This window comes from Puntigrus tetrazona, chromosome 20, assembly GCF_018831695.1.
Source record: "Puntigrus tetrazona isolate hp1 chromosome 20, ASM1883169v1, whole genome shotgun sequence".
Lineage (NCBI taxonomy): Eukaryota > Metazoa > Chordata > Actinopteri > Cypriniformes > Cyprinidae > Puntigrus > Puntigrus tetrazona.
In genome coordinates this window covers 659235-686251 of record NC_056718.1, presented here as the reverse complement: position 1 = coordinate 686251, position 27017 = coordinate 659235, and the positions used below count along the sequence as shown (strand labels likewise).

At 42.3% G+C, this 27017-nt stretch overlaps 1 protein-coding gene across 5 annotated transcripts in view; it reads right to left on the bottom strand.

The window, feature by feature from the left end:
* l3mbtl3 (L3MBTL histone methyl-lysine binding protein 3) overlaps window positions 1-27017 on the bottom strand; it is a 63997-nt gene that overhangs the window by 28365 nt on the left and 8615 nt on the right. For all 5 annotated transcript variants that reach the window (XM_043219719.1, XM_043219720.1, XM_043219722.1 and 2 more), the window contains exons 4-14: window positions 23830-23980; window positions 17136-17265; window positions 16223-16307; window positions 16033-16127; window positions 14319-14423; window positions 14102-14237; window positions 13877-13968; window positions 13467-13618; window positions 11603-11679; window positions 10143-10228; window positions 9939-10049 (exon numbers count right to left, since the gene is read on the bottom strand). In XM_043219719.1, the coding sequence (XP_043075654.1) occupies window positions 9939-10049; window positions 10143-10228; window positions 11603-11679; window positions 13467-13618; window positions 13877-13968; window positions 14102-14237; window positions 14319-14423; window positions 16033-16127; window positions 16223-16307; window positions 17136-17265; window positions 23830-23980 (1220 nt within the window). The remainder of the gene's footprint in view (window positions 1-9938; window positions 10050-10142; window positions 10229-11602; window positions 11680-13466; window positions 13619-13876; window positions 13969-14101; window positions 14238-14318; window positions 14424-16032; window positions 16128-16222; window positions 16308-17135; window positions 17266-23829; window positions 23981-27017) is intronic.

Here is a 27017-nt window from a genome sequence, read left to right as displayed (position 1 = left end):
CAGATCACAAAGCTGCGCTGCAAATGATGTATTACACACTATGCAGATACATAGTCAAATATCTGACATTTACAGTTTATTACTCATTCTTGTTTTGAATGAATTCAGTAAATCTCAAACAGCTTGCATCAGAAACAGATTTTAGTGTCATTTTTTGCAGCTGATCTTAATGCATATGTCTCCCTTCAGACACAAGTATTTAAATAACCGGGGGGCAAACTTTTAATAATGTCCCCTAGTGTGTACTGAAGTACCTTTTTTTGCAATTGCATTAATACCAATAACCAAACTAACTACAATATAATTAAGAAGGAAACTAAGAACACATTTCTTCAGTGATGATGATGAGTTATCTTAGAGGCGTGCAATATTGTAAAAAAAACAAAACAAAACTCAATATTTATTTTTAGATAGTACCTTGTTTGGGTTAAGATTGCAATATATAAGTAAATATGAAAAAAAAATCAGCAGAAGGTGTCTGCAAGTCCCCATTTTAACGAGTGGTTCATTGACTCATTCATTCAAAAGATTTGTTCGATTGTGACGGCTGTATTAACCAATGGCTCAACTGATTTGTTCAAAAACACTGAATCATTCAGCAACAAAACAAAGCAACTAAACTAAAACTAATATCTTTTACTGTTGCATAAAATCAACAATATCCTTACTTGATATTATTTAAATACTGCGATATAAAAACAAGAGCTCTTATATAGCATTTTTACTTCCATGTCTTAAACTATATTATAACTGCTATTTAACTGCCTTCATCCTTATAAACTCTCAAGATGTGTTTTATTTATATAATGTCCGCTTGAACATTATTAAAACAAAAGTTATGCAATTATAGTGGACGTCATACCTCTATCTTACCTACTTGTCCATCCTAAACTGTCCAGTGCATCTCACAGTGTCCTTTAAAGGGTTAGTTCCCTCCAAAATGAAAGTTCTGTCATTAATTACTTTCCTCGTGTCTTTCCAAACCCCTAAGACCTCCGTTCATCTTCAGAAGACAAATGAAGATATTGTTGATGAAATCTGAGAGCTTTCTGACCCTCCAGAGATCCAGGTAATCTCCAAATGTTTTATACAGCCACGCGATTAAACGTACTGGTTCAGCTCACAGAACAAATACACTTCTTTCCATTCTAGGTCAAATTTCTTCTTTTAGACATCTTTAAAATCACAGGATACTTCCCACACAAGCATCATCATTTTGGCGCCTCTTGATCCATATCGAGCTGTGCCTTTGTGTCCCGAGGCGTAACATCAATGCAAATAAATTAGCAATTTGTTATGCTTTAAGTAAAAATAATGATTTTATTATTTTACATTATTGCTCAAATCATCCCTTGATTTAAATGAACACGTTGTGATTTACTATTATACATCGTGCCATTATTTAAAGCATGTCTTAACCCACTGCTCTACATAGACTGCCCTTAACTGAGACCCCCAGGGTCAGGAGGAGTTGTTCCTGCGGGGTCGCGGTGTCTTTCTCTGTCCGAACGTCACTACAAATCCCCGAGGAGCTGCTTGTGTGGTGATAAATAGAGATTTTATTCTTACATAAGGTACAAAACACCCCACGGCACTTCAGATGAAAGCAGGAACAGCTTGGCTACTAGCATTTCAAGGTCCCTCGAGAAGATTATCTTCATATTGCAATGCACATCTCTAGAGGCGTTAACGTTTTAACAGGAATCTTAAAGAAGAGTTGGCAGCTATCAGACGGCTGGCAGGGTGATTCGGTCATATTGTGTTCGAGACTCTCAGAACTCTCTGAAAAGAGCTGCTGCAATCACAACAATGAGAAGAAAAGAGCAACAGTCCCTTAAATGACAGCCTGTCCCCGGGACTTCGATAAAACGTGTTCCTGGGAAATCAGCCGGACAGCAGGAACAGGGCTGGACTAAAAAGGCGAGCTGTGTTTTTAGCGGCGTTCACAGCACAGCTGACACTCATTATGTGGAGGCTGAGTGGACTGTGTGTGCCGCCCATCCAGACCAGACTGGCTTTTGTGATTCACTGCGTGACAGTTTGAGATAAAGAAATGTTTCATTTGCATTCTTCTCATCCATCTCACTCTCTTTTAATCTCCTTCCAGTTTGCATGCATCCACCCATGAATGCATCCATTAAGCGATATCTCTGTCTCACTTTCTTTTTGCTTTGTTCACAGTTAATTTTAGCATCACTGATGCAATGATACTGATTATTTTCCTATTCCTTGCTACTTCCATAAAGCTATTTCTACGGATGCATGAATTTGACACGGGAAACCAAAACTTTTAGTGTAAAAGTTTACATTTTCTTTGCAAAGTTACATTATGAACGAACTATTTTACACTTAAGTAGCAAAACCATTAACATTAGCTTTTTCCAAGACAAGCAAGTGTCTAGCACAAACAACTTCTTCCTTCTTTTGCTTTACTCTGTCTGTTTGTCTCTCAAAAAATGAATCGCTTGATGTACTCTCAATTGGATAAAAGCGTCTGCAAAATGACTAAATGTAAATGTAAATGTAAATGCTTTAAATTGTTACACATGTATTGCATGTATGAAACTAACCAGAGTCATGTGATACAACACATATTAAAAAAAACAAAATCACTCTCAATATTCAGAAACATATTACGAACTTAATTGTTTTAATTAATTCACGCATTTAGCAATAACTTTTAAATCAGATTTCACTAATTAATTTTCACTAAATAATATTATTTTCTTTGTTTATTATCATACCTTTTCTTTTTACTCCTCAAGTTTTAGCCATGTTTTGTGTTTTCACTTTTTTTCAGGTCTGTATAGGTCTTCATATAGTTTTTGGTTTCATATAGTTTTAGTTTTATTGTTAGTTAGCTGTATTTTTTGTTATTTTATAACCTAATTAAAATAAATCATCTGCAGTTTACTTGAGAATAATTAGAATGACAACGAAATTGCTTTCCAAAAAAATAAAATGCATTAGGCTTTATTCTATGCAATTCAGGTTTTTTGAACAACTTCTACATTTTCTAAAGGCATGGATTTGAGAATTTTTTAAATCCTATTATAAAAACTACCCCACAGGCATCCTGTAAACAGGTTTGGTTCAGACACGCTAAATAAATCAAACCCTTTTGTCCTGTGGGATAGTCGAGGGCTTTGCAGAGAACCATCAAAGACCTGGATGTAAAGGTCTTCTTCCTCCAAGTCAATTTCAGCTTCTTCAGGAAATATTGATGGAGGATTTTAAAACGCAGTGGGAATCTGACAGATCCATGAGGTGCTGCCCTATACGGCCTGGACACATGAACAAGACCCAGACGTGTGAGTCGAGTATTGATCGCTGGAGGATCTGAGCAGACAGACAGCGTGAGCGGGAGAGGAGGCAGATCTGACAGAGTGTGAGACGCACAGTGACATCTGTTATTTCTCTCGGCCCGTGTGAATGATGTGTGTGGATTCTGCTGCCCTCTTGGATCACACATGTGCTATTACAGCCAGACGGTTACACGGACCGTGAACCACCTGCTGCCCACCGACCTCAGCAATGGAGGAACCTGACTGAGTCGCCTTGGTGGAACACCTGGGAATGAGGGCTGCTGCTTGATAGTAGGTGTTTCTAATCAACTCAACAACTTGTTGCTCACCTAGTGAGAGCAGCTGTGAATGCTTGACCTTGACAATATCTTGTAGAAACTGTCTTATTCTGATCGATTCGGAAATAACATCTAGCATGCAAAATATGCAAGCGCACAAGTTTCGATCTGAGTGAGGTACAGTGACGTAGTTGTAGAGCATGGTTGAAGTTTCACTTTAAATTGTTGCTGTCAAATGAGTCATCACGATTAATTGCATACAAAATAAAAGTTTCTGTTTGCGTGTGTTCTATGTATATTTATTATGTATATATAAATACACACACACATACAATATATATTTTAAAAATATTTGTAAGTGCAATAAAATCTCACTTATAGGGTTTTTTTTTTTTGCAGGAAATGCTCATTTGCGTTTTTCCAAAGCAATGTTGCCATAAATGGCAATGTGTTAAACTTAAACGTTCAGCGCTGCTTCCGAAAGCAAAGAAGTGATGACTGAAAACTTAGGAGTGCAAGAATCTGCATTAGAAGGACTCCCTGTGTGTGAAGAGCAGACGTCTATCAGCCGAAGGACTGACAGATCTTGCTCAAAAGAAGAATTCTATATGGAGCAGAGCTTCCCTGCAGCCCACACGAAAGGAAAAGCACAGATGACTCATCCGATCGCTTCTGAACTCCCAAACAGACGGCTGAGAGATCAGATGCTGCCATGGGATCTCCGTCAGCTGAATCAGCACTGCATCACTGCATCTTCACTGACAATTACAGCCATTATGCTGGGAAACGTCACAACACAATGAGAGAGAGATCAGTGATGAAATGCTTCAATCCAGAATGGATTTCATGGATATGTGAGCAAGAAGCAGTTCATAATCAGTCCCTATGTAGGACGCAATCTTTAAAAAGCTAAATAAACTCAAAAAGTGCTTTAAAATGAGCTCCATATTATCACCACCCCATAATATATGAGCCATGAAAGCCTGATGGATAAACGTAGGACGGTCCCAAAATTGGGAGCATTCCAGGTTAAGTCTGTATAATGTTTTTCTTCTTTGAAATTACAACACAACAATAAGAAATATAATGATAAAAATGTGACTGTCATTTAAATAGTCCATCTGTCCTAGCTAGATCAGTAAAATAACCAACCAGCACATTCACAGAGAGAACTTTTTTCACTGATGGAAACTGGATGGAGTAAAGAAACGTCTCTGGTTACTTGACTGCAACCCTGTTCAGTAAAAAACCCTGACTGTAAAAGCGGGAAGTGTCTTAACCCCCAGTGTTGTTTAGTGTATGCGCACAAACAACAAAGAAGTCTCAACTCTGGGATGTTGACTCGAGGACATGTAAGCCCAGAGTAGTATGGGCATCCAAGCTATAGAATCTGACAAATGTATGTGGAGAGAACCAACCTGCCTCAACACACACTTGCAAGGGTGCACCTCTTGCTAAACTCATTGAAGATGCAACACCCCTGGTTGAATAAGCTTTGACTCCCAGAGGTGAAGCTTGACCACGCACCTTGTAGGGTAGAGCAATAGCATGACTCACTCAATGCAACACTATTAATCCAGTGGCAACCATAGCATATGAAAAGTTGCTCTGACTTACACCACTGGCTAGTGCAGTGGATGTAAATCTGCAGAGCATGTACTGAACACAGTAAGTCTTTTCTGTTCCAGTGTCATAAACAGCGGAGAGCAGAAGGCTTTAAGAATGACCTAATTTATGGTCAAAATTGTAACTTTTTGAAGATAATAAGGTAAGGTTGCAAAATAACTTTGATCAACCCAAGGGCAAAGTCTAAGCAGAATGACAAGACTGGCAGAGCCTGCAATTACCCTGCTTTCCTCAGAGAAGTAATAGCCATGTGAAAACTATCTTCAGAATCAGAAACCTGACAGGCGCTGATTCTTGTGGTTCAAATGGGGTCCCATCAGACCCTCTGGTTAAGCGGCCTCAACTGCTCAAGTGGGTGACTGGAAGGTGCCTTTCCACAGAAACACCATCAATCAGAGTTTGGGACACCAAACTGGTGGCCACAGAGACTCTGAAAGTACCAAGACAGGAGTCTGAGGACAATTTCCCTTGTAGAAACTCCACCACTGAAACAACCTGGTGGTGAACTGGGTTTGCATGGTGTGTCATACACCAACTTCTGAAAAAGCACCATCTGAGGACATAACTTCTAGTGGAGAGAGTCCTAGCAATTGGAGTAGTCTGTAATATGTCTGCTGAAAAACTCTTGGGAGGCTTGGGATAAAATTATATCCACTGTGCCTGAGACAGAACTCTCCTGACCACAATTGCCCACAGTAAGCCGTCAAAGAGGGATATCAGAACTGAGAGCCACAATCTAGCCACACTCTAGCCACACTCTGATCATTGACCAAGATGGCGGCGCATACACATCGCGAGGCTCAGCGTCTCTCCAGTTTCTGCAGTTTTGCAGTATTTTACCTGCTCTTTTCGGGTCTGTTCGTGCAGAACAGCAGTGCCTTTACATCGTACACCCGACATGAGCTTTTGGATATTGGTTCATCATTTTCAGACAGTTTTAACGGCAACCTTCAACTCGTCCCGGAGATCGTCAGAACTACCGAGGCTGAGCGCTCTTCCCGGCCGGGCGGAAGTGCTCGAAGACGGCGGCGCGATCGTAAACAAAGGCGGGGGAAGCGCGGAGGGCTAAGAGCTAAGCTAAAGCTAACACCACATCGGCTCTCTTTACCCAGCATTTTCCTTGCCAATGTACGGTCACTGGCGAACAAAATGGACGAGATTCGACTCCGCATCAGAGACAACAAAAAACTTCAGAACTGCAATGTCATGCAGAGATCTGGACATTAACACCTCACTGTGCAACTGGGTTATGGACTTCCTGACCAACAGACCCCAGCATGTTAGGTCAGGCCACATCTGTTCCACCACTATCACTCTCAACACCGGTGTACCACAAGGCTGTGTGCTGAGCCCCTTCCTCTACTCCCTCTTCACCCACGACTGCAGGCCTGTGTTTGGATCTAACTCCATCATCAAGTTTGCAGATGACACTACGGTGATCGGTCTCATCAGCAACAACGATGAGACTGCCTACAGAGAAGAGGTCCAGCATCTGGCCACATGGTGCAAAGACAATAATCTGCTCCTTAACACCACCAAAACCAAGGAGCTCATTGTGGACTTCAGGAAGGTGAGAAGAGGCTCACATGATCCCATCCACATTAATGGGATTGCTGTGGAGCCTGTCTCATGCATCAAGTTCCTGGGAACCCACATCTCTGAAGATCTGTCCTGGACCACCAACACCTCCAGCCTGGTCAAGAAGGCTCACCAGCGTTTATTCTTTCTGAGGAAACTTAAGAAGAACCAGCTGTCCTCAGCCATCCTGGTGAACTTCTATCGCTGTACAATAGAGAGCATCCTAACAAACTGTGTCACAGTCTGGTATGGGAGCTGCTCTGGTGCTGAGCGTAAGGCACTGCAGCGGGTGGTGAAAACTGCCCAGCGCATCACAGGAACTCCACTTCCATCCATTGAGGACATCCAGAAGAAACACCGTTTGCGTCGAGCACGCAGTATTCTTAAGGACTCCTCTCACCCTGCCCACAAACTGTTTTCCCTCCTGCCATCCGGCAGGCGATTCAGATTCCCCCGGACTAGAACAAGTAGACTGAGGAACAGCTTTTTACCAGAGCTGTCTCACTACTGAATTCTACCCCCACTGATGTCTGCCCCACCCACCCCATTAAAAACAAAAAATACAAAAATGCACTGTTAACATTCATTGCACTCCACTGTATATATCTTTGTAAATGTATGTACATATCCACTGTACATACTCTTGTAAAATTGTCTATACATATCCTGTATATCCTGCTCTCTTATGTACATAACGATCTGTAAATTGTTTACACATAATCACTGTAAATTCCCCCTTCCCATCTGTAATTTAACTTGTACATATCACATATTTATCTTTGTAATTTATATTTATATTTGTACCTATATCCTGCACTTGCTGCTTATTGCACTCCTGGTTAGACCTAAACTGCATTTCGTTACCTTGTACTTGTACATGTGTAATGACAATAAAGTTGAATCTAATCTAATCTAATCTAATCTAGCCAGTCAACGGGGCGCTATCACTAATAAACAAGACCCCTGTTCACAGACCTTGGCCAGGATTCCTGGGCGCGCAATGATCGAAAGAAATACCTAAAGAGAGCCTGGGCCACGTATGAGCCTTTGTGTCCAGATCTTGGGAAGCTAGAGGCAAGAAAGACCCACATCCTTGATTTTGTCTGAAGAAATGCCAAGGTGCACTTATCCTGTGCAAAAAGCAGAACCTACTGTGCACAGATGTATGGCGATTTATGTAAGCGACTACCACAGTCTTGCTAGGCTGAATGTAAGGCTAGGCTGAATGTAAGAACCTGATACTGGTAAGCAAATTTGAAATCTACAGTAGAAACCCAATTCTATCAAAAAGGGGAGATGTGCACTAAAACAACGTTCTGTGTCTTAAACTAGAAACACTCTGAAAAGGCTCATTCTACATTGCAAATAACATTTCATTTCATAACATAGAAACATTCTTCATGTAGGTAAGTTTTGCTCTTAAAATTGCTTGAAGCACCTTTCTCTCACTTGGAAAGAAGTTTTAGAGGTTATGTGGTCTTACTCCCCGTTCATTTGCTCAGAAGCACTAAAACAGCATTTCTGCTCATAAAAGCCAAGAACTGATGGTGTATTTGAGCTCCAAAATGATTTTCTGTGTCCAAAACCTAAAAAACACTGAAAGGGATATTTCTGCATTTCAAATAACATTTATTTTCATAAGTTAGAACCATTTATCATGTAGGCAAGTTGTGCTCTTAAAATTGCACAAAGCACCTTTCAATCATGGCAAAAAAGGTTTTGGGTCATTAGTGCGCCACACGAAGTAAGCAAATTGTGTATTTGAGCTCTAAAATGACTTTCTGTGTCCAAAACTTGTATAACACTGAAAAGGCTTTAGATTCGCCTCCAGATCAAAGGAATTTTAACGAAGGTGCAACGGCACATTCTTTATAAGAGACTGTGAGCTGAATGCAAAGCACGCAAATAGGGAGTAAATCGCAGTGCTCACGGTGACCGCCCTCAGCGCAAGAGCAACATGCCCTTCCCCCTTTCACTACAAACAATACTCAGGCTAGTCCTCCTCAGAGACGAGACAAAAATAAAGAAGCACGCATCTCTTTGCAGATAACTCAACATAACGAGTAAGCTTCAACTTTCATTTTAACTTTCAAACGATAATCATGTCAGCGTGACACACACACAATGTAGTCTCTGAAGACAAAGAAACCTGAAGATGTGTACATCTCGCATCTATTTATAACCTTCAGGTGCACATAATCAAATGACATCACCTACTGAGGTGAAACAAAGATTGTTCATCATTAGCGCTTTTCAGCACAGCATGGCAGCAAGTCCGGACTTCATCAAAAATCTGTAAACGCAACAGTCAGGACTTTATGTGGACAAGTACTGATAAGAACATCTTGAGTGAAGCTGCCAAAAAAGATGTCAAGATGCGCTGAATCCAGTGAAACACATTTGATGTTTGCATAGTCTAATGAAGGAACTAGTCATTGCTCATAAAATGAGTTTTTAACTACTAGCCTGTTATTCAGTTCTTTATATTCAGTAGAATGAATAGATCCTGTAGAGTAAATTACATAGTAGCCTATCACTTTAACCTGGGCAAATTGAGGGCCAGAGCTTACTGACAGTTTAAAATGCTACACTATGATGGTCTGTCTGGATACTGGATTCTGATGGCTGAACGATGTGCAATAAAACCATCATTTAAATTACCATTCTGTCTTAATGAGCTGCTTTTATTGATGCACACACACACACACTCACTCATACACAGGGAAACATTCAAGAGCACAGAAGAATGTTGTTAATACTGCCCAGCCACTAATTTTAAGACTAGCTGTGCATTAAACAATTTTGATGTGTTCCACTTTCACATCAGGTAGTTGTTTGCCCCCATGTTGTGCATTGAGATTCAGCTAGTCGTGCATTATCCCTTAATTACCATCCAATCATCATGATTATTTCTATAATCAAATAACTTAATCTCTCACACATGCCCTGCATTGTCCCACAAAATCATTATTCTGAAAGAGCAATAAGCAATCCTTTTTTTTAAGATTTTTTTTGTCTGCAGGTTCAGTAAACTGCTCTATTTTTCACATCTTTCAGACTTTTATTTCATGTATGAAGCTTTAAAATGTAAAACAAGGTCAACCGGCCAACCCCCCTGGACCAAAATAGACATTCACACTGAGTTTCTCACCCGCAGTCGATGGTCATCCGTATCAACCACTGTGGCCACTCGCATCAGAGCGGGATTCCTCTTGTCAACCACCTCCAGCTTCATACTGAGCTGGAAACTGTGAGGAGGTTTCTAGAGAGAGAGAGAGAGAGAGGCAGATGTCCTGAGCACCTCTGGGTCTCTCACAGGGGCTGGAAATGCTTGGCATTAAGCACATGCGCTCACCACTTTGAAGGCTCGAGCAGGAGCTGGTAATGAGTTGGACTCTGCCAAGTACTTCTCCCAGGAGAAGTTCTTCACATCAGGGTATCCTACAGCACACGGAGAGTGAGGTTTGAGGGACTGATGAAAACATGATACTTCCCAGAGCTCACTGGCTTTTATGCTGTATTATGAGATCATTTTGGGTGGACTCTGTGGCCGGTTCACTGCATACTGAACTAAGGCGATAGAGACACAACATGAAACATGAAAGAGACATCTCAAGAGAACTAACTACTTGTTCCGTCCCATGAAACATTTGGAATGACATCATCAGATTAGAAATAAAGTTCAAGGTGCTGTACGTAAGTTTTGACTCTTCTTAAACCCAAATAAATAACATAATATGTTTGTAGATATTTACGAAAGTTATGTTTTTTAATAAAGCCCATTTTCAGAACAATAACATAAAATTTAAGGAAAAAAAAAGGAAAACAACCCGTCACAATGGTCTCTAAAAGTAGATGTCTAAGCAATGCACAATGATTTCTAGCAAGACTTCACAGTTTAAAAATACAACTTGTAAGCAATCTACATTTCTTTTTAATTCATTTCACACACACTAAAAGTGAAATGCTATCACAGGTAAAAACCTGTTAAATATTTAAAACTTAAAACTGACATTCCCAGAATTCCCTTCAAATCAGTTTTCATTTTTCTCATCAGTAATGTTTATTAGGGTTGTATATTACTTTTTCAGTTGAATCACCATGATGGTGTTTAGTGTTTGTGTGAATGACTCTGAGCACCTTCTATATTTATTCTATTTTTAAAAGCTTCTTGTGACGGGCTTTGGTTCATCACGTGACTTACTCATCCCCACCTGCATTTGGTAGTTATCAGTGTATTTCAAAGGTGCAAAACAGATTTCAGCACTTTCAGGTCGGTATATTAACATTATATCAGTTAATGAAATTACTGTATTTAACTGTACATTTTACGTAAAACCTAAAACGTTGTTACCCTATTTTTTCACGATAGAATTCCGGCAACCACAGCTGACGTTTTTTACCATAAAATTTATGGAATTTTTTTAGTGTGTTTCAACAACTGACTTGCAGAGAACTGTGTATTAAACTATATATAATATGTCTTTATGATTTTCCTGGAGACAAGTAATGAATCCCCAGCAGAAGGCTGAAGTCAGGTCAGAATTAACACATGTCATCCTCTAGTCTGTGTCCTCATACTGAAGTCCCTCTGAAGACACTGGTCTGCATTTGAGCTGGAATAGCTTTCAGATGCTGATATCCTAATGTCGTCTTGCATATTATCAGAGACCACGCAATTAATGAGCTTAAAAGAGTTCTCCTTCCTTTATCAAGCTCTCTTTCTAACTCTGAAAAGGGCAACTTTTAAAGCAGGTGACTGCGTAATAGTTTTTTTTGGGAGAAACACGATTTGTGTTATTTGTGTTGCATCACCTGGAGGGGTGGTGAGGGTCCTGCCATTCTCTTGACACCAGCCAACAGGATGGATGTAAGGACTTGTTGCATCACACCTGCAGAATAGAGGATACACACAATCTGAATGCATTTGCATTTCATCCACCTTATAAAAAAACATTTTTTCCTATAAGAAATGTATAAATGCTTTGTTTGGGACAGAAAATGCATGCATTAAAATACAATGAAATACACAAAGGACCGCTGCATTTCATCTGGGCTAGTGGGTCACAACTAAAAAAACATCTTTTTCGACAGACAGAAGGCTCAGACGGACATTCTGACAAATCATAAGCAAATAATTATGTGCAGTTAAGATAACAACATAAATCAGGCCTCTGTGGCTCTTACCGATCACCACTGAAAGGGCATCATCCTCACAGTATTAAACCCTTAAAACTTCATTTTCCACAACATCCCGCACCTGAGACCAATTAAACGCACTACTTAAGCAGTCACCAAACAATCGGTCACTGTGAAGTCTTGTTTTGCCGCGACTAGCGTTTCTACCCTGTGTATCCTGATTCCTGGAGGACGACCCGTGACTGATCTTCTTCTACTCTGATTCTCTGCCGCCTGTCCTTGAGATCTGACTATTGGACTCGTTTGTTGCCTGCCCCGATCTCTGCACGCTTTAACGTATTTGGCGTAATCAGCTTTGTTTGCGTCCAGGGGGAAAGCGCGCACATGAACGTTGTTTACGCCTAGAGGAATGTATGCATTGAGATACACATAAAATGGAGGAAGATGTAACTCAGGGGAGAAGAATGGTTATTTTTGGTTTTCTTTGCACAAAAAAAAGGATTCTCGTAGCATCACAAAACCGAAGTTGAGCCACTGATGTCACATGAACTGTTTTACCGATGTATTTACTACGGTTCTGGATCTGGATTCTCAAGATGAACGAAGGTCTTACAGATTTGGAATGACATGAGGGTGAAAAATGCATATTATAAAACAATGAAAGTGTTTTTTGCATGCATTCCATCCCTTTGTTGGAGACTCCCAAAACCAAAATATGGACATTTCATAATCCATAATAGGGGAACAAAGCATGAAAGCATCAATATTCAATCAAATGCTCACAATGTTGTATTTTGTTCTGGCAGCTAAAGCCGTTAAGTTTCAATATTGGATTTTAAGGACATTCATTCATAAGGACAGGATTTTTGGGAAGCGTATCGGGTGTCTACTCGTTCCTGAATCAGAACTACTCTCTTCCAGCAGCTCTAGAGTCAAGACGACCAACCCCAGACTGCTCGTAACCAGCTACACCTGATGCGGTTTCTGATGGTAAGATGACAGTCAAAACAGCTAAACGTGGCACCAGTTCTCCTGATTTGTTTGAATAAAGTAAAACAAATGTGAGGATGAGATGTTCGGGAGGCGCTGTGGGACCATAACAACGGCTGGAGAACATGTACTCTTCTTCGGCTCAGTGCACAGAGCTGTCAGATGTGATGGTGTGATCTGAGCTGAAGACACCGCTGCTATACTCCTCCTCCTGAGTAATTGATGAGCAGTTAAAAGCATTCTGCCTGCTCCACACACACATATAGAGACACATACAGGACGATAACTGGGTCACTCGCAAGAACGAGAACCTGCCCCATTTGTGTCCTTGTGACTTATGACTGATATAATTCACAAGATACTCAACTTGGTCATTTGATAGATTTAAGCCTGTTCCCTTTCATCAGTTTCATCTGCATTTTGGCCAGTGCATTACAAAGAAAGTCTTTGCAAAATGATGTCCCGTCCGTACATAAATACAGCTGTTCTCTTTCAGGTACAGTCACTGCAGAAGTGGAGCGATAACATGAACTCAAAGATGGGCGTTTACCAGTAGTCGTAACTTTCGTCCCAGTTGTCAAAGTGCACCAGGAATCGACTTTCCACCATGTCTGTAATCGTGGCCACACAGATGAACGAGGGATTCTTCTTATCGATGGCCTCCAGCTTCATACCGACCCTGAACCCTGAAGGCGTCACGGTCTGAAAAACAGCATATCCATTCAGTCTGAATTACTCTATCAACCAATGATCATAGCATTTCACGATTAAATAAAATCCTGTATCTATGTCCTACTACTCTGAAGTGGATGAACATAGGTTATATGTGCTGTCCTTGAGTTAACTCGGTCTAGGTGGAATGCTTCATTACTTGAAGTGAAAGAGTGCCATCTAGGGGAAAACAGGGCACATTTACTACGGTTTGATCCGGGCTCACGTGATGCTCTCTCTCTCTCTCACCATGTTCTGGTTCTGAAACAGGGCTTTGGGTGCCGTCTGTATTTTATTTAGCTTGATGTAGGAGGACCAGCTAAACTCTTCATCCTTCATCCCTACAGAAACACAAAAGCCGCACGTGAGAAACAGCAGCACATCCTGCTACCCATTAGTCATGGAAGTGAAGATGAAGTATAACTTTACAACCAAAGATTTCTGGGTGTTCTGTGAATATCTGGTGTCTCTTGCCTTTCGGTGGATGCAACTTGTGTCCGGTTTTCTCACACCACCCCACTGGGTGAACGTCAGGGGAGTTGGAATTGACCCAGAAGTCATAGCAGTCTGAATACTTATCAAAATGCAGTCTGATTCGATGTCCCAACACCTGCATATACGAGCGAGTCAACAACAGCGAAATATCGCATTACAGCTCATATTGAGATAATATTAGCATTTTGTCGGTCACCTCAGCGATGGTAAGGACGCAGTACATGGACGGGTGTTCAGGGTCGATCCCCTCCAGTCTCATGCCAATCCTGAAGCCATTCTTACACTGCGGAAACGACTGATACTGCACACACACACACACACACACACACACACACACACACACACGTTATACACTCCTTACACGGCTCAAGATACAGACGGTCACTAACACAGGGGACTAGTGATTTTGTTACAGTGCATTCAGAAAATATTCAAAACCCTTTATTTTCTTAACATTTTACGTGGCAGCCTTAGGCTAAACAAATACTGAATTTTTTTGCACCAGTCTACACTTCATAGTCCACATTGACGGGAAACAAATATTTCTATGTCTAGTGAGCTGACAATGATGTATATAAGTCTCAATCAATTATTTTATAGAGAAAAAAAACGTATGGTTTAAACAGCTCTGTTCTCAGCCACTCGCACACAGAGAAAACTTTTACTCTACTCTTGTTTTCCAGCGCGAGTGTCTAAAGTTTCTAAAATGAAGATACATTTACTGGATACAAAAACGAAATGATCAAAACAAAGTGTGTTTATGAATAAAACAAGAACAGATATTTACCAAATGGCTCAGAAAAATCAGCTTAATTCGAAGGGAAAGCTAGTGTTCATTCCCCCGTGGCAGATATTTAGTTCATGTTTTAAACATAACCTCACTTAATTTTGCTCATTTTTTCAGAAAACGAGACTTCACAGGCCAGATTTGCTAAACAGCAATTTAGCGTAAGACTGCAATCCTATAAATGTGGAGGAAGTGGAAGTCATCTGCTGACAATACAACATCACGGGCTCAATAGGGTCTAAAACGTGATTTGTTTGGGCAAACAGAACAAAAATACTAAGGAAGATATATATTTTTAGTAGTGCGTGCAGCATTTAATGACAACTTTATGAATGTAAGACTTTCTGCTTGTGGAAGGCTAAATTAAGATGTCTTCGGACCCACAGAAACCCTGTTTGTTAAAAAAAGGAGAAATTAAAATCTCAATATTCAATATTATGAATACGTGTGTCCCTGGACCATGGGTCAATAGGGTCATAAGGGTCCATTTTCAAAATGTATACATCATCTAGAAATCTAAATAATAATCATATTACTAATCAATACACCCCACATATAGAAATATTTACATATCAGTTTACATATCAGAAATATTACATATCAAAAAAGAAAGACATTAAAGGGATTGTTCACCCAAATATTTGTATTCTGTCATAATTTCCTCCTCACCTCTATGATCTTATTATCAAATCATAAAACACAGTTTGGTGTCGGTAGGTAAACTGATTTAGAGTCTGTCCAGACATCAATTCTGAAACAAAACAAATTTCACTGTCGTCTAAATGTTAGAGTAAAATGTTCCATGTCGAATCAACTAAAATACTTATTTCTAAAGGATGTTTATGATGTCTGTTTGATCCTTTTCCGATTTAAGACAGCAATGACTTTATCTTCTGGGTGTAATTTTTCAGCCAAATTTTGCATATAGTTAAGAGGATTAAATAATCATCTCATTGTGTAATCATCGCTTGACAGCCCTAAAAAATATAATAAACAAAATCTCTCTGCTGGTGCATGACTAGACATCATGCGTGCGTCAAAGTGGAATCAAAGGCCGTGTGTGTGTGTGTGTGTGTGTGTGTGTGTGTGTGTGTGTGTGTGTGTGTGTGTGTGTGTGTGTCACCTCTTTGAAGAGTTTGCTGGGGGCAGTGGCGGCTCTCTCCTGCTCCAGGTACGAGGCCCAGCACCAGGCCTTCTTCTTGCCTCCGTAAGGAACCGCTGCATCGTGGGAAACAGTCATAGGTGTCATAGAGTGTCAGTGTGTGTGTATGTGTGTGTGTGTGTGTGTGTGTGTGTGTGTGTGTGTGTCTCACTGTATCTGAGCAGTGCTGCGTCGCCTCTGCGTTTTCTGCGGCCTCTCGTCGCTCCACGTGCCGGTCGCCTGCTTTCTTTCTCTTCCTGTTTCTCACACACACACACACACACACACACACACACACACACACACACACACACACACACACACACACACACACACAGAAATCTAATGTAAAATCTGCATTGGCATCCAGAACACAAACACACAGTTTATGGTCACAACTTCTTTATATGAGATGTACTCCACTCATCTATTTTGTTTTTATTGATTCAATTTTTTTTAAAACATTTATATTCTATTTCTCTTTTTGCTTTAATTGCAAAAAAAAATTTAATTGGAGTTTGTAGTTCTCTTGCAATTCTGAAGAAAGTTTTCTTATATGAATCAGTGTTTTTGAATCCAAAGACAAATACCTTTTTAATAGCCTCTTTTTCACCAAGATGTTGGAATTGATGTCAAGAATTGATTTGTGAAATTTACATTTTAATTTTAAAGTATCCAATACCAATATGTTTTGGAACAGAACCATTCCCAACCTTTTCTCTGGCATAATAAATTTTGATTTTGATAACCGCTCGTCTGCTGATTATTATCCGCTGGACACTCCACATCAAACCTACTGCTCTCCTTTAAAAAAATATGCAAACTAAATAAAAGCTATAACAGTAAAATACAACCTTTCACATTTTAGCTTCAGGGTTGTGGACACAAAGAGTGTTTACACAGATAAACGTTTAGTTTTACACGTGCAACTCTATCTAGCAACGTTTTTAAGGCCGCGACCAGAAAATAACGCCATTTTATTTTAGGGGCTGTTAAAATGTTCTCATGCCACAGTGACCTCATTCTGTCTTCCTTATCACTGGCCAGAAATCTGAAAACAAAAGAGTGAAAGCAAGCAGACTGACGTAGTCTTCATCGTCCTCCTCTGCGATCTCCATCGAGCTGTCCATGTCTTCAGTGAGTCTTTCGCTCAGACGGGACCTCTTCTTCCCGAGCACCTCTCCGTTTGTTCTGGGGCCTTCTCTCTTCAGCTCTCTGCATCATAACGAGACGTTATACTTTTATTTACATGCACTTTCACAGTGAGATTGTGTTACAACATCAGCCTGATATAGAAACGCCATTTTAAAGATTGCTTTTGGCGCATTTTTACTGTGCTGTATAAAGCAACTGAAGTCTGAAGAACAACGTAATATTTGATCAGGAACACGTCCTTGTTTATGTCACACAGAGCCGTCTGTTTTAATGGAGTCACTCTCTCTCTTTCTGGGTTGGCATGACACAGGTTTGGTTGAGACAGGAAGACCCCTTTCACAACATCCTGTGGCCTCTTTTTTAACATCATAGAAGTGCTAAACCGCCAGCTGCCTCACAAATGTGATTATTTTCTATTTTTTTACTAGTAATATTGTTGAATAAATGTATAATATAAATCCGTGACAGCTATAAACAATTTTGGAGGGTTGCTGACAAGTACATCTATGCTCTGCTGACTGAAGAGCTAATGACAAGTCAGAGTTTCGCATTGTGCTTTGAAAACAGCAGCGGACAGCCTAGATTAATGCTTTCAATTCAAATAGAAATCTCATATAGTACTGTCAATCTAAAATGGCAATTGTGTATTAACAACTGTCAACCAAGAGCGGTCTGAACTTATTTACACACATATATGTACCCCTAGTTAAGACAGAGAGACAGCATTTAACAGTGTGGTTGTGTGCCGTGTAAACATTACTCCGTTTTCAGTATTCATTTTGTGTTTGTGGTTTACTTGTAGTGTATAATATGCACGTTTTGCCAGTTTTTATGCATGCATGAGTACCTGCAGTACCTAACTAGCATTACATCAAATATTTATTGAACAGTTTCTTCACTTTAGCATGCATCATGCCTGACACTAAAGTACTGTTCTGCTCGACCTCTCGTGGCTTACTGCTTTAGTGAACAACAGAGAAAAGTGTAGTACACAGGGATCCTTCTCATTCTGAACAGTGAAGCTCCATGATGTTTGTGATCACAGGTTAAAGGTGAAAATCACAAGGTTTACAGGATGGATTTTCTTGCAGTTAATAGATTGTGCCGATTATTTGTGTGCAATTTTCCAACAAGAAAAAAACAAGGTTTAAATTCCATTGTTTGCTTAAAAAAAAGAAAAAAGATTAATTGACTTCACTACATTTTATTTAAGATAAGTGGCTGCAGTAGATTTAATTAAGCTAAATTGAAATAAACAAATTCGGTTGACTAACCTTCAGGTAAATTTGTTTATTTAAAAGTAGCTAAAAGAAATTGCTTGCAAGCTTACCTTAAAAAACAATTAGAAGCACTGTTTTCAGTGTGGGTGATTTGATCTTACAGTCAAATCCTCAAGATCTCATTATGATCATTTGCCACACCAGTGACCTTACTACAGCCAGATAACAATCAATCAAGTCATCCTCATTTCTACAGCACCTAATAAAAGACAAATTGTTTCAAAGCAGCTTTACAGTGATAAACTGAAAAGAAATAGAATCAAATGTAGCTGCAAGCAGCAATTAATGGACCAAGCACAACAAAGGAAGAATAAAGAGCAAGCCAAATTTTACCTAAACTGGCTGAAAGATTAATTTCCTAGTAACATGATTTATCTATTTTGACCAAGAGGTGGTGCTGTAGTCAAAAAGATGTGGTGTGTCAGCTTGAGGTGATGATGACACATAAACTAACTTTTTCCAGCATGGATTTTAGTGCCACTTTATATTAAGTGTCCCTAATACATGTGTACTTACATAGTAACTAGATGTTTATGTAGTAAGTGACCAAAGATTAAGTACACATCGGTATGTACAGCTGTAATGTTTGTGTAACTATACATTTGTAACAACCCATTGTATGGTGTAACTACAAATGTGTAACAGGACAGTGGTGCACTTTATATTAAGTAGACAGTTCCTATGGATTCATCATGTGATACATGGATAAAGTTAGACTTCACATATATATAGTTGTTTGTGTCCAAAATGTTACAATTTATAGTAAGTGCACAGTTCCTGAGGTGTTACCATGTATGTATACTAGTATTACAGTAATGCCAGATCCAACTCCACCCACTTTACATATCCCTAAACCTACCCATCTTCACCCCGAGTCAAACTGTTTGAATGACTCATATATATATATATATATATATATATATATATATATATATATATATATATATATATATATATATATATATTATTATTATTACAAAATGTAGTTATATAATTCAATACACAAGTATTTAGTGCCATACACTTCAGAGTGGAAGAAAAAGTAGAAGAACAATAATGAATACAATAGATTCCCTCACACATTCAGTGCTTATCCCCTAATTACTGAAACTTGAGTAAGGTTGCGTACGTAACCCTTGTTCAGTTTAAGTTATGACGACAGACTGGGGTCCATGGAAAGCACCACAATCTGAACCTCGTCACAACCTATGGCACTGCAAATGCTGATACAAGTTTGTAAGTTCGCTAACCTTGGCTCCTGCAAGGACCACAGGGGTGTGTATCGCTTTAGTGGATAGCCAAGCAGCTGTTTCAAGAGAAGGATTTTCAACCTTCAACAGAGACTGCTTTAAGTCTCACCATCAGTGATGATAGGAAAGCGAACCTTCAGTGGAAGGATGCTACAAAGGCCACATCCTGCATCAATAGGTAGTACGTGGAGACACTTATATGGACTGACCAAACCTGGAGCAGTGCAACATATGAACTAGTCTCAGAGGCAGGTCCTACCCAACAGGGTTCATCCGAAGGGAAACCTTACTGTGGAGAGTAAACATATGGGATTGCCGGTAGGGAATCAGCCATATGGACATCTATCCCAGAACCGGGGCTGACCGGCAACCTGGGCAAGCTAACACCAATGTTGGGCCTGGCGTAAAACTGCTCTGACGAGTCTGACTGTCGAGGATGTCAGAGGAAGCTCTACCAGGGTTTGCCGTACGGAAACTCAACTAAGAGAGAAGAAGCTTGCATCCCCATTTGAGGGGAAATGGGAGTAGGGCTCTTATGGGGCTCAACAATGCCAGGGCTGCTTGCAGATTTACCACCTGATCGTGAAAAGGTGTGGTGGGAACCTTGGGCATGTATCCACGCTGGGATCTCAGGATAGCATGAGAGTAGGCCGAATACAAGGCACTCTATGCTTATAAAAAAAAGATTGGAGGTCCCCAACCCTCTTGATGTCGTAGCTGACAGGAACTTAAGCTCAACTGACTTAAGTGGCTCTGAAGGCCAGCCAAACCAACAGAAAGATCACGGGAGGGCACTAGGGGTGACATAGGTGGTTTTAACCTCCTGGCACCCCTCAGGAACCTCACAACGATATCATGCTTTCTGAGGGACTGGCCATCCACTGCATCGTGATGTGCAGCGATAGCAGCCACATACACCTTTAAAGTGGAGGGCGACAGCCTATGTTCCAACTTTTCCTGCAGAAAAGAAAGCACTACTGCAACCACACATCTTCAGGTGTCCTCTCTGTTGAATGAATACCAATAAGTGAACAGACTAAACTTTAGTGCATAGGCCTGCCTCGCAGAGGGGGTTTAAGTCTGCCACGTCCCATCCAGAAGACACACGTTGAGGTGGGTGCCACAGGGTGCCATACCCCTGAGAGAGGAGGTCCTTCATCAGAGGTATGCACAAGGGAGAGTCTGTCACAAGGAGCATGAGTTCTGAAAACCAGGTCTGCGTGGACCAGTATGACGCAACCTGATCTTGCACAGTGTCTGCACAGAGGTCAGGTGTGTGCCAGTGCATCTATGCTGAGGAGCCCCTCGGTCAGGGAACAGAAAAACTGGTATTGGGAGAACTCATGGGAAGCAAACGGGTTCATCTGGGATTCCCTGAATCGACTCCAAATCAGCTGAACCACCTGGGTATGGAGTTGCCATTCTCTAGGAAACGTGAGCTGTCATGAGAGCCTGCCAGCTGCACAATTAAGCTCTCCTTGAATATGGACGGCACACAGTGATTTGAAACATGGTTAACTTCAGAGGAGGTGATCGCGGGCAAACTTAGACATGCAAAGAAATCGTAGACCATCCTGGTGGTTGATGTATAAAACTGTTGCAGTGCTGTCCGTGCAAAACTGCCACAAGGCTAAATGCACTGCCAACAGCTCTAGGCAATTGATGTGCCAAAGCAGTCAAGTCCCTGTTCTGCCCGTCCAGAGCATCGAGGCTGCCTGCCCATTGCACGTGTTGCTCCAGCCCGAAGTGGAGGCATCTGTTGCGACAACAAGATGCTGACACAGTTGTTCTAGGGGCTCTCCAACCCATAGAAAGGCGAGGGCTGTCCAGGGGACTGGATGTGTCGCAACAAGCCAGTGTGAAACTCATGTGGAATGTCCCATGGTGCCATACCCACCTCAGGACTCTGGAATGTAGCCAGTGCTGAAGTGGTCTCATATGAAGCAAACTGAGATGCGTGACATATGTCCCAGTGGAACCCCTGTTCTGCCGCTGAAGGAGCAGTTCAGCACCAACTGGGCAAGCTCATCCGAGGGAAGCACTGTCATACTCATCGAGTCTAAATCCACACAGAATAAAGATATTCTCTGCACAAGGGAGTTTGATCTTTCCCAGTTGGCCTGAAGCCCCCGATAGTTGAGGAAACTGATGCCCACTTCTATAACATGGCAATGGCTTCCGTGACCTTCGTAAAGATCTGAGGGGACAGATGCAGGCTGCTCGACCCTCGAACACAAACCAAAGAAACAGTGTGAACGAACAATCAAGACATGGAAGTAAGCATCCTTCCATTCGACCGCTGAAAATCAATCCTGTGGATGAACACATTTGGCAATGCATTTCTGCATCAACATCTTGAAACGGGAGCTTGCACAGGACCTGATTCAAAACCCACAGGTCCAGGATTGGCTGAAGACCACCTCCCTTCTTGGGCACGATGAAGTAAGGGTTGTAAAACTGACCTCCAGCCGATACTCACGGCAGCATGTTAAAGCATGGCCATCAGTTCCAGGTCCAATTCAGCAGCAGCCGTCGGTTGTTGGTCATTGTTGGAGGTCAGGTACCAACCACACCCAAGAGGACACAGTCGGTATGGCATTTTTAAACAGAAACTGCACTTTTGTGAAACACCCAGGAGAATAGCTGATCAAACATTTTTTATGCTTGCATATCACAATTTTTAAATTGCTCCAACAAGTTTTCAATGACTGAGAACCTTATGTTCACAACAATACACTGCACTCAAGCTGACCTTCCTTTTCTATGAACACATGTCCGGAAGCTGTACTGCATGCAATTTCCTTCTTTACTCATTTGATCAGAAAGTAAAAGGTTAGAATGATTTCACACAAAAATAGAATCAAACACTTAACAAATGATTCATTTCCAAGATGTTAACTAAATCACTTTAATAAGCTTTGAGTGAATGAGCATACCCCTCTCAATTTTGAAATGTTTATCATTAAATACTGCATATTACTGAACACGCTATTTTTAAGTGCACATGTATTCTACACACATACAAAAATGTATTTCTTTTTCAAATCATTGTGACAGGTCAGTCAATGCACGCATGTTTCCCAGTAAAAAAAAAAAAACACAAAAAAAAAAAAACTGCTGCCCAGATCAACTGCTGTTGAATGTAGAGCTCACAGGGCTGCAGGATACATTGACATTAGCAAAGCTGCCAATGTACATATCTCTATTTTATATTTCAGGGATTTAAGTTATATTTATGATGATGAAATAAATTGGGTATGTGACTGATGTGTGTGTGTGCAGAAGCAAAAGACTGACAGGATTTGAAAACCCAAAGAATTAATTAATTAATGCAACACTGAGTTTTACCGTTTTTGAATCCATTCAGCCGATCTCTGGGTCTGGCGATAGCACTTATTGAATACGTAGATTACTGAATCTGATTAGACCAAAATGGACCTGACAACGCCTGACAACCAGACTCTCTTGCTTTCACAGAGAGCTTGTCTTGAAAGCTGGGGAAGCTTGCAAGCTTTCATGAAAAGTAACATTTGGGCCGGGCTTGCTTATTTGTTTTGTTGTTGTTTTTTTGTTTTTTATTACAAAAAACACAAAAGTCATATTCATCATCCTAAAATGCATCACAGAAACCTTGCACACAAAGTTCTATGTGTATTAATTAATCACTGTGAAACAATTTGTAAAACAGAAATAGAGTCGTCGTCTTCTTCCTTCTTAAAAAGAGAAAACGAAAGTAAATTCTGGGTCCATCCAATCCTGAGATATAGAGATGGAGGTATTAAGGAGCAGCAGGAATATCACACTAACTTCAGGATGTTAAAGTATGAAGGATCTTTACAATACTTTGTGCTGCGAGACAAAGTGGATCAACTTGACAATCACTATTCTGGACTATTCACTATAAAGTGGCTCTGAATCGTCTCCCAGATGTGAAAATTTCGCAGAAAATCAAACCTGATCAAACCCCACGTTTTTTTTATACAGATCAACATTTGGGGGCAGAGTGTAAACGTGATTGATGTGAGATCATATTTATTTTTCAATGAGCAAAAATTTCTTAGCAGTAAGGATGTAGCCTCAGAGGCAGGACTTACTCTTGCTGCTCCTGCTGAAGACAGCGCTCGCTGCAGTGGAGCCCGTTAGACAGGAAGTCCACCACTGAGCCCTTCCTGTTACAGCGGACACACACCAGGCCTCGCTGGGCCCATGCCGTCTCCTCCTTAGAGACCGGCCCCTCTGAGAGAGCTGGGGAAACCAAACACAAGTTTAAAGCAAATAATCATCAGTCAATAACCAATATCAGACAAGCTCGTTCCAAATGTAAGTCTCTGGATCGATTTAACATGCCATTATACACTAGAGCTTGCCTGGCACTTTTAAAAGGTTTACGGAAAAAGTGTTGGCCCCCTTCTGTTTTTTTTTTGTTTTTTTTGCATGTTTACCACACTTTTAAAGTTTCAGATCATCAAACTAATTTAAATATTAATCAAAAACAACAAAAAGTAAACACAACATGCAGCAACAACGTCTCGGTTACGTATGTAACCCTCGTTCCCTGAAGAAGGGAACGGAGACGTCACGTCGGATGACCGACGAATTGGGATCTCGCTTCGAGAGACCAATCTACTTCGAGTGTATCTAAACAAGCCAATTGAAGATTGGCATGCGCTAATCGCATCCAGCTGCCGCTGATCACAGCGCGTGTATAAATAAGCAGCGGGTGCAGCGCATATTCAGGTTTTCGCTGAGGAGCCGAGCTAGTGACCCGGCCCCTTCAGCAGAGGTGCAGCACCGTGGCGACGGACGTGACGTCTCCGCTCCTTCTTCAGGGAACGAGGGTTACATACGTAACCGAGACGTTCCCTTTCAGTCGGTCACTCCGAGTCACGCCGGATGACCGGACGAATTGGGATCCCTACCAAAACGCCATGGACGCTGCCTCTTCCAGTGTCCTGTGGGGAGCCCACAAGCCCCTCAGTCTATCGGCGTAGGCCGGGCTCAACCACAAGAAGCCAGCTACTTTTGTAACACTACCCATTCGTAAGACTGGAACACTGGGAAAGCGCCCCACGTTCTAGTGAACAGGGACGTGCGGAAGTCCAGCCTTCCCGTAGGAGGTCTCGAACGAATACGCATATGGACAGTATTTCAGTTTGCATATGGAAAATTGGAGGTGATTGAACCCTCTTAGACGGGCAGAAGGTCTGCCGGGAAACACGGGCTCTAAGGCTATGCCGTGGAAATACACACATAAAGTCCTCTTGGGGTACTTTACATGGCTCCCAGCCCTCACCGGTTCTCACGGATTCATCGAGAGGGCCTGGCGCCGGATGCTCCGCAACATCTGGCTGCCGAGGGAATGGAGGAGCTCGACAGGGTCTACTGTATGGACGCTCTGGAGCGGTTAACAAGCCGACCGAAACCGGGCCTCTCAGTGCTTCTACCAGTTTGAGGTGAGAACACAGGAGGATACCGGTTCCACACGTAGGCTATAGAATCTAGCAATCGTGTTGGGGTCGCCCAGCCCGCAGCTCTACAATCTGTCAGCGAGGTGCCACGAGCCACCGCCCAGGACGATGCAACACTTGCTGAGTGTGCCCGCAACCTGAAGGGGGCAGGGCATACCCTGTGCTTGGTATGCTAGGGTAATGGCGTCCACTATCCAGTGAGCCATCCTCTGCTTGGAGGCGGCACTCCCTTCTGCCGGCCTCTGTGACAAACGAGAGCTGGACTGAGGTCCTGAAGCTTTGTGTCCGGTCAACGTAGCATCGGAGTGCTCGGACGGGACAAGCAACGTCAGGGCTGGGTCTGCCTCCTCCAGGGGCAGCGCTGAAGGTTCACCACCTGGTCTCTGAAGGGGTAGTGGGAACCTTGGGCGCGAGGCCGGGCCGTGGCCTCAGTGGTACCTGGGAATCCGCGAGCCCAAACTGTAGGCACGAATCGTCGACCGAAAAAGCCTGCAGGTCCCCTACCCTCTTGATGGAGGCCAATGCGAGCAGGAGCAATGTCTTCATAGATAAAAGAACTTTAGCACAACTGCTGGCAAGGGTTCAACGGAGCCTACTGCAGTGCTGTCAGCACTACAGACAGGTCCCAAGAGGGTACTGTTGGGAGCCGTGGAGGATTCAACCTCCTGGCTTCCTCAGGAACCTGATAATCCGGCCATGCTTACCCACAGACCTCCCATCTATGGGGTCATGATTTGCAGCGATTGTAGCCACGAGACTTTAAGGGTGGAGGGAGACAGCCTTCGCTCCAACCCTTGCTGCAAGAAGATAAGCACGACTGATAGGGCAATTCGGGGGTCTTCACCTGAGAAGAACACCACTCGGACGAACAGGCTCTACTTCAAGGCATAGGCCTGTCTCGTGGACGGCACTCTAGCCGAAGAAATGGTGTCGACTACCTCTTGAGGTAGGTCACCTAGAGCCTCCGCATCCCATCCAGGGACCAGACATGGAGTTTCCAGAGGTCTGGACGCGGGTGCCAAGGGGTGCCCCATCTCTGAGTCAGAAGATCCTTCCTCAGAGGATCGGCCAAGGAGGGGCTGTCGCGAGGAGCACAAGTTCTGGGAACCAAGTCTTCACCAGTAGGGTGCTACTAGCAAGACCTGCTCCTAGTCCTCCTGACCTTGCACAGTGTCTGTGCAAGAAGGCTCACTGGGGAAATACATACTTGCAAAGGCCCCGCAGCCAGCTGTGTGCCAGTGGGCAATGGGAAGTCTCTGGAGAGGCAAACAGGTCTACCTGAGTGGCTCGGAACGTTCCCAATCAGCTGAACCGCCCGGGGATGGAGTCTCCATTCTCCGGGTAGTGCAGCTCGCGACAGCTCGTCGGCTGCCTGGTTGCACACTCCTGGAATGTGAATGGCGAGAAGCGACCTCAGAACTTCCGACTCCATAGGAGGAGGAGGTGGTGGGCTAGTTGCGACATACGACGGGAGCGAGCGAGACCACCTTGTTGGTTGATGTACGCAACGGTCAGTATGTTGTCTGTGCAGACTAGTACATGCTGGCCTCGAAGGCAGTTCTCGAGACTGCCTAGGGCGAGATGTGCTGCCAGCAACTTTAGGCAGTTGATGTGCCATTGCAGTTGAGGGCCCGTCCAAACCCCTGACACTGCATGCCCGTTGCACGTGGCCCCTCAGCCGGTGGTGGAGGCATCCGTGAAACCACAGCATACCTGGAGACCTTCTCCAGGGCACTCCGCCCGAAGGAACGAGAGGTCTGACCACGGGGTGAAGGTTTGGCGGCAGGCCGGTGTTATTTGAACCCGGTGAGTGC